This window comes from Psammomys obesus, unplaced genomic scaffold (genome assembly GCF_907164565.1).
Source record: "Psammomys obesus unplaced genomic scaffold, mPsaObe1.curated_primary_1811, whole genome shotgun sequence".
Classification (NCBI taxonomy): domain Eukaryota; kingdom Metazoa; phylum Chordata; class Mammalia; order Rodentia; family Muridae; genus Psammomys; species Psammomys obesus.
Genome location: NW_026591918.1, coordinates 10,560,290 through 10,568,188, shown reverse-complemented (window position 1 = coordinate 10,568,188; position 7,899 = coordinate 10,560,290). Strand labels below are relative to the sequence as shown.

Genomic DNA, 7,899 nt, shown 5'->3' with positions numbered 1-7,899 from the left:
ACACACACACACACACACACACACACACACACACACACACACACACACTAACTAATGCCCTCACTCACGCCAATCTCATCCATGTGTTTAAGGACTGCAATCTGTCTTGATTGAGAGGTCCAAGCTTCTGCTGCTCGATTTGAAGTCTGTTCCAACTTGTCACCTTGTAATATAAAATATCAGGATGAGCACATCTGGGCTACAGTCAGAGAGATCCCTAAGCCTTTCCAATTTCAGAAGTCTGTGGCTTTAAACTACATACTGACACAGGGTCGTTTATAGCATGCATAGCCATACTCTCGAATTTGGTAGAGGTGGGAAAGTTGCCCATCCATGTAGGATAGCAAAATAGACCCTAGGCCTGGAGAGGAGCTCTGTCAGCAACATGCTTACTGAATAAGCACAAGGATATGAATTCTGATCCCTACTGATCATGTAACAAGCAGACTGCAGTGGCAAACATCTGAATCCCAGCGTGGGGGAAGGACACAGGAGGATCCCGGGGGCTCATTGGCCAACCAGACTAGCCAAGCCAGTAAGCGGGTTCAGGTTCAGCCAAAGTAAGGTAGATAGTCATAAAAAGACATCTAATACTGGTCCCTGACCTCCACATATTCATATGTCTGGATGTATCTGCACATATGCTCACAGAGAGGGACAGGGAGGAAAAGGGAGAGAAAGAGGGAAGAGAAGGAAAGGGAGAGGGAGAGGAAGAGATAGAGGGCAAGGAAGAGAGAGAGAGAGACTCTAGCTTATCTTCAAAGAGGAGACAGTAGCTTAAGACTGGAGGAGGTTCAGACAGTTCAAGGGACTAGAGACTTTGGTGTACCAGACAGAGCTAGCTGGCTTGTAGATGTGTCTAGGTAACCCAGGGCACTAGAAGGGCAGAGTCAGAGAAGCAGATTCACTGTGAAGAAAGAGAACTGGTCCACCTGGGCACAGCCTTGCGTTTGGGCTCCATTCCCCACAGAGACCAGCATGTCTCGGAAGGTTGGGAGGCATTTCTTAGGATAACCCTTTAGCTACTGAGGAGTCACAGAAGGGATGCCAATAGTATCAGACAGAATGGGGGATTGGAAAGAGACCTCTTGATCCCTTGATCTCATTTTCTAGATTTGTACATGAAAGGCAGATAGGGCTTAGTGGGGGGTTAGTTAGACATGGGAAAAAGGAAGAAGCCATCTTACATGGATGTTGGTATTCTTTGGCTCTACACATACTGACTTCTGGGGGAGCAAGCAAGGTTGAGCTGATCATGAAGACATCAAGAGTGGTATTGTGTCTTGTGGCCCTCTTGACCCTGTTTGGGAGAGGCCACTTTCACAGCGTTGTGTACTCTTTTTGTTAGTCCAGCACAACATCCAGAAGTCAGCGCGGACACTCTGGCAGCAGCTGGTGGCGCAGAGGCGACAGACACTGGAGGATGCCTTCAAGATCGATCTCTCTGTGAAGGCTGGGGAAAGTGAAGTGAAGATGGAGGAGATTACCCCTCTCTGGGAGGAGACGATGCTCAGAGCCTGGCAGCATTACTTAGGTCTCTGTCCACTCAAATCAAAGAATGAAAACTCCTGGGTCTTATAAAACCAGATCTTCCAAGGGTCCACTCAGGGCCGGCACCCTTTCTCCTCAGGGTTTTATCCAGAGACAGGGCCTTTTCTGTTTCATACCTTTTGAGGATGTGGTTTTCATCACTGACAGATTTCTTCTTGGTTCTCACAAAGAGTGTGTGCTGTGTTTGCCTGCTGGGGAGAAGGAAGGCTGGAAGTACCAGCCAAGCTGGCAGCTTACAACAGTCTCTCAGAGGGACTGGTCACTTGTTCAGGGCTCTGGCTATGGCTTGGGAGGTTGGAGCACTAGCTCTGGCCCTGATCATCACCTGCCAGCTTTGAAATTTTGCCCCCAGCTACACAGCAGCCTGGAGCCTCAGTCTATGTGCTGTCACCTCATGAAATGAATGGCTGTCCTTGAAGTATTAGCCTAGGAGTGACCAAATATTTCACTTTCTTTTCTTTTCTTTTATTTTTTCTTATCAATTACATTTTATTAACTCTGTATCCCAGCTGTATCCCGCTCCCTCATTCCCTCCCAACCCCACCCTCCCTCCCTCATCTCCACCCTGCCCCTTGCCAAGTCCACTGATGGGGGGGGCTCCTCCCCATTTCATAGTTTCATAGTTAGCAACTCAGCAATGAGATCTTAATTTTGCTTGTAGGGGACTGACATTCAAAATTCATATCCTTTTTCAAAGTCTTTCCACATGACAAAAGTTTACAGCATCTCAAGCGATAGGTGTTTGCATGTCTGTTCTCTTATTGTCCTTATCTAACTGGCTTTCCAAATCGTCCTGGAAGATATGTGTGCATATGTCTGTCTTAGTCCATTTGTGCTTCTTGAATAAAAAGTATAAGTTTGATAGAAGTTCAGTTTTGTAGAGTTCTAAAAGGTAGCGGGTGTCTGGTAAGGGATCTGTCCGCTTTCAAGTTAGGCCTTATTGTGATCCTCCAAGAGATGAAGAGATGGAAGGACAGAGAAAGCTTTAGCCAGTTTCCTTCAGCTCCTTTATCAGGCATGAATCCATCCACAAGGACAAAGCCTCATGACTTTGTCGCTTCTCCAAAGACCCTTCCTAGCATCACAGTAGGGATATTACAACATGAATTTGGAGGGAACATACTCAACCCATAGCAGCACATTCACATCTAATTTAGAGTCACAATATCACGCCAGCGAGAAGCGCAATAAGGTGAGACACTTATGCCCATGCAGATATAAAGGGATACAATGCCAAGACTGACTCTGAAGCTCTCTTTGGATAGCAGTCATGTAGTGAACACTTTAAATGTTCCAGGTCCTTTAAGTACATTATTTTAGGCCGCTCTGATGACACCCAGTGGGTCTGAATTCTTCCATCTCCATTTCATACTATGAGAACACTGAGGTTTGGTAGCTCTGGGAAGTCACTATATGTTCTTATGTCTTAAGGAGTCAGGAGTTTGGACCGAGTCTGGGGTCCCACAGGCCATAAACATTTCTTAGTAGAAGGAACTTCTAAAGATGCCAGTGTGAGCCTGTAGCATGGGCTGCTTCTCTTTGGCAGAAGATATGTAGCATCCAGTCCTTACAGAGTCCTTTGCCAGCTGTGGAAATGGCGTGTGCTCTTCTGTCAACTTCAGTTCTGACAGTTTCCTATTTCCTCCTATAGCATCTGAGAAGAAGTCACTGGCCAGTCGCTCAAGTGTCACATACCAAAGCAAAGTGACCCGGTGGAGTGGGAGTCTGTCCTCAGCCATGAGACTGATGCCAGGGCGGCAGGCCAAGGACCCCGAGTACAGAGCAGAGGTGAGTCTAGACACCTTGTCCTGGGAGAGGTCGCAGGCATCTCCAACCCCAGTTGTGATGTCATCTCTCTGCTCTCTGCCACTGGGTATCAAATTCCACCATCTCTGAGTGCTTGAGGATGGGCATGTGGCTTTCCAGTTGGGGCTGTGTGTAGAAAAGCCAGGTCTAAAGCTGGTTTTAACTGGTAGCAAGATGAGGTGTTCTTGGCACACCTACATTTTAAAAACCAAATTCATTTTAAAACAAGGAAAACAGGTTTCAGATTTTGAAATCAACTACACTTCTTTTCACTGCTCGCCCAGTTGGAATGGGCACAGAACGAGCCACAGGCACCGATACTAAAGAATGGGCATGGAAGGTTCTGAAAGGAGGGAGTAGACGGCTCCCCCATTTCACACTGCATTGAAACTCAGCAGCCTTCAGACCCCACATCCATCACTCATCTCCACGAGCTGCCTTTGTCATTACCAGAAGGCATGGTTCTCAGGTACATATGTACACTGTGATGTCATAAGATAAGAGCATCAACTATTTGCCCTGGGGTCTGTTTAATTATTTTTAAAAATTAATTTTGATTATTACAGCTGATTACACCTCAGTGAGCAATGTAATTGATATTTTCTAATGTATCCCAAGGAACATTTTGTATAACACGCTTTTTGTTGTTGAAGGTTAAAGACTCCGTTATTGGTTTTTCCCTAAATATGCCCACATCATTAGTCCCTCCAGTGAGGAGGTCGCCATCTGGAAAAAGCAGCATGGAGATATTATTCAGGCACGAGTGCATGAAATTGGTGTTTTCGCATCTTCTGTCTCTCTTCTGGAAAGAAGAGGCTTGTAATTAAAGGAGTTGGTACTGAAGGAAGCATTATTCATTCGGTGTTGTTCCTTATCATGTCAGTGCTGACAGCTCTATAGCACTGATAAATTGTTCCTGGGAGTGAGACATATGAGGTAGAATTCGTCATTTCTCATACCTCTTTCCCTCTTCAGGAGAATATGTGCTCTTCCTGACATGGAAGCTGAGATTTGAGTCAAGGCTGGTTTCATAGATGTCACTTATTTTGATAGATATTATTTCTTCCCCCTGGGCCCATCACAGTCCCTTTCGGGATCCAATCAGGGTGTCACCATTTCTAGCATGGTGAAGGCCTTGAGAGGGGGATAGAGTCTAGAGACTTGGCACAACCAAGTCACTGGACCCCCAAGAGTCAGCTCAGGGTATTCCGGAAGCCACTTAACCGTGTCCACTGTCTGCTTGGAGAATTTTGGGTGATATTCTGGCCAGCCATTTTTCTCCACAGCAGGGGATATTGCTTTCCTGCCCACTTGACTTCAGATGTCCTTGTTTCAGCTTAGAAGCTGCCTTTCCACCTAGCATAAGAAAGATTTGTTTTGGTTGGTGGTTTCCAAGAGTTCATCCCATGGTGCCTTGGTCCATATGCTTAGGCAGAACACAATGGTAGGCGAGGATGTGAGACAAGGATAGGCTTCATCTCCTAAAGTTTCTAAAACTTCCTTAAATAATGACACCAGCTGAGGACCAAGTGCTTGACACAGTGAGCCCGTGAGGGACAGTTTGTATTCAGACTTCATCAGTAAGCAAATACCACTCTTTTTTTTTGGCAGGTGCACTGTCATGGCATATAGCGTTCATTTATATCATGGGAAGTCAGGTGAGGGTCAGGTAAACAGGAATGCTCTGTATTGTCTCCACAGTTCTAGAGACCTAAAGTTATCCCAAGATACAAAGCAAAACACCATCTACTGACATGCATGGAAAGAAAAGCATTGGGAAATGGAATAGCGCCCCGGACCCTGGGAGACACTGGGAATGCGTACAAGGGAGGTTACTTTAGGTTGGAGGCAAGAAGGAGAGAGGCTTGGCAGGCAGTGTAGGGTAGAAGCACCAGGCAGCAAAAGCCCAAGGGTACTAACAGGGACAAGACAGGGACCAGTGTCAGATAAGGTGCAAATGACCATGTTGGATGTATCCATTTGTGCAAGGTTGAACAAGGGTGTGTGGTGGGGTCTTGTTCATGCACAGGTTAAGGGTGTTGGTCCCAAGGTAAGAGGGTGTTCAGGGGATGTCCATTGTTTAAGTAGGAAAGGACACAGCAGCAGTTGTTGAAGTATCCAACATCAAAGAATGCAGGAAACTTCTGCTACCCAAGGCTGAAGACAGAGCCTGCCAAGGCCAGAGAAAATAACAGAGAAGAGAGAAAGTCTGGCATGTGAAAGGAGCGAGTACAGCTTAGAAAAATCTGTTGGCAGTGAGAAAGGTGACAGTCAGAGGACGGGAGGGGTCCTTAAAGAGGCCGGAGTTCATCTGAATACATACATCTACCAATTCATGTCTTTTTGGGTGGACTATGAGCAGGACTTCTCCTTGCTTGTCTCCGGGAAACCACACACACTGTCTACCTGTGCACAGTACCTGTGCAAGCATCTACCAGCCCTGTAGATGGAAGGAGACCATCTTCTAGTTTCCCGTCAAAGCTCTTGGAGGAGAAGGGCGCTCCACAAAGTGCTGACCCTGTGCCTACCGCATTTCCACTGAGACACAGTTGCCCCCACTTCTAGTTGCTGTTTTCAATAGCACAGTGAATGCTGAAACAAACGGACTTGTGTAGGGAAAGAAGGGCTGTGTGAAGATTTCACCGGAGTTGCTAAAATACCAGAGATAAGCTTTTTTGTGCAGCATTCATACATCTGCTTTGCCACGACCAGAAGAGCATTTGAATTTGCTCTAAGTGCATTCAGGGTCCTCTAAAGATTGTCCTTGTCCACATATGCCACTTGTATCAGCATCCCCACAAACATCACCAGTAGCCGTTCTTGGGGGCCTTGGATAATCTGCCACTCACAGTGCATCTTCTATCATCTCTGTCCCTGATCCGTAGATAATGTCTCCCTTGGAGCAGCCTTACCTATAACCAAGGACAAGATGCAGCAACCTCACCCCCCAAAAATCAGTGACAGCTCCAATGAGGGACACTCTTGCTAATGTCCTTGGCAAAGGAAGTGACACTTGTGACCATCTATCTACTCTAAGCACTTTCCTCCTCACTTCTTCATGGAAAACTTCAAACATACACAGAAGCAAAGGGAACAATGCTAATGAGTCTCTGGCCTCAATCCATCACTTCTAGCCCTTTCTCCTCCCTGCCACCTCTGCTTTCCCTACATTTTAAAATGTTTGTGTGCACTTACCTTCTCCTTAAAGAAGTCGTGAAACTAAAAAAGTAGTTGTGGAAGAGAGAGCGGGTGAACAGAAATGGAGGGTGCGAAGGAGTGGCTCATGGGTTCCCTGCTGTCATATTTATTCTCATGCCCTCCTGATCAGGGGCTGAGGACTCTCCTGCTGTGGCCGAGCGTGAAGGAGGAATGCAGTCTGCTGGTGACAGCTCTATCTTCTAGTTTAAAGCCTCGGCACCTCTGTAGCTGGGAGAGAAAGTACTGGGGGCAAGCCTCAGTCTTCAAACTTCTGATCTCAAGAGTCCAGGGTTAGACCAGATTTCTCAAAAACAGCTAGAATGGGCTTTGAAATAAAGTGTGTTATAGTGTAGGGAGTAAAGCTGAGAAGGAAAAGGCAATTAGAAGAGCAAGTCAGTGTTTTCAGATGTTCAGTGTGTAAAGAGCCAGAGGCAGAGGTGTTGAAGAGCTTAATGAAAAAATTTAGAGAATTTGAAACCCACAGGGCTGTCCCACTGAATAGTATTACATATATCAAACATATAGCAAATGCGGTCTAAGGGTTGTGGACAAGTTAGGATTTCTACCAAATGCAAGCATGACTTGATGGATGTTTTCTTGGAGCAGGTAGTCTAAAGTTGGGAGAAAATTAAAACACACCAGGACTTCTAAAGTGGAGGTGCAGAAGGTCTAGAGAGAGAGGTGACTTTGGTGACAAGTGCTCACTGGAATGTAGAAGAGGAAATGCTCACGCTGTGCCCACAAGTCAGGAGATGTGTGGGGTACTGGAAGCCAGAGAACAGCCATTGAAAACCTGAACATACAGATGCTCTGAGGAATGACTGGAAAACTTGGTTGTGGGGGAAAACATTGAGAGCATGCAATTAAATAGGGCTATCTGTTAAGGAGTAAAACCATCCACAAAGAAATGTGGGGTTTTTTGTTTGTTTGTTTGTTTGTTTGTTTGTTTGTTTGTTTTTGATGTTTTAGTGGTATAAGCACCATTACTAAGACCTGGCAAATGGGATCTTGGTTTCCTTAATTGTGGTGGGCAGCACTGTCGGGGATTCATTCTGATAGCAGATGGTAGGACCTGCTGTCATGGAGACAGTACATATGAGACCAAATCATCTCACAAACAGACAAGGAAGTTTCATTTATGGGCACTTGAACCAAAGAAACCCAGGAATGGCCAGAGGTGGCCCAGCTGCTCTTTTGAACAAAGAAACGGAAAGCTTTTAGTTGATTTAAGAGTGAGGCTAAAATTTGATAATTGTCCGGTGGTCGTGGGCATATTTTCAAAGGGTTTGGTTTGGTATGTGTGTGAGTGCATGCGTGTGTGTGTGTGTGTGTGTGTGTGTGTGT

At 45.9% G+C, this 7,899-nt stretch overlaps 1 protein-coding gene across 1 annotated transcript in view; it reads left to right on the top strand.

Moving 5' to 3' along the window:
• Wdfy4 (WDFY family member 4) overlaps positions 1 to 7,899 on the top strand; it is a 206,044-nt gene that overhangs the window by 96,731 nt on the left and 101,414 nt on the right. The window contains exons 37-38 of the mRNA XM_055612466.1: positions 1,349 to 1,534; positions 3,203 to 3,339. Coding sequence (XP_055468441.1) covers positions 1,349 to 1,534; positions 3,203 to 3,339 — 323 coding nt within the window. The remainder of the gene's footprint in view (positions 1 to 1,348; positions 1,535 to 3,202; positions 3,340 to 7,899) is intronic.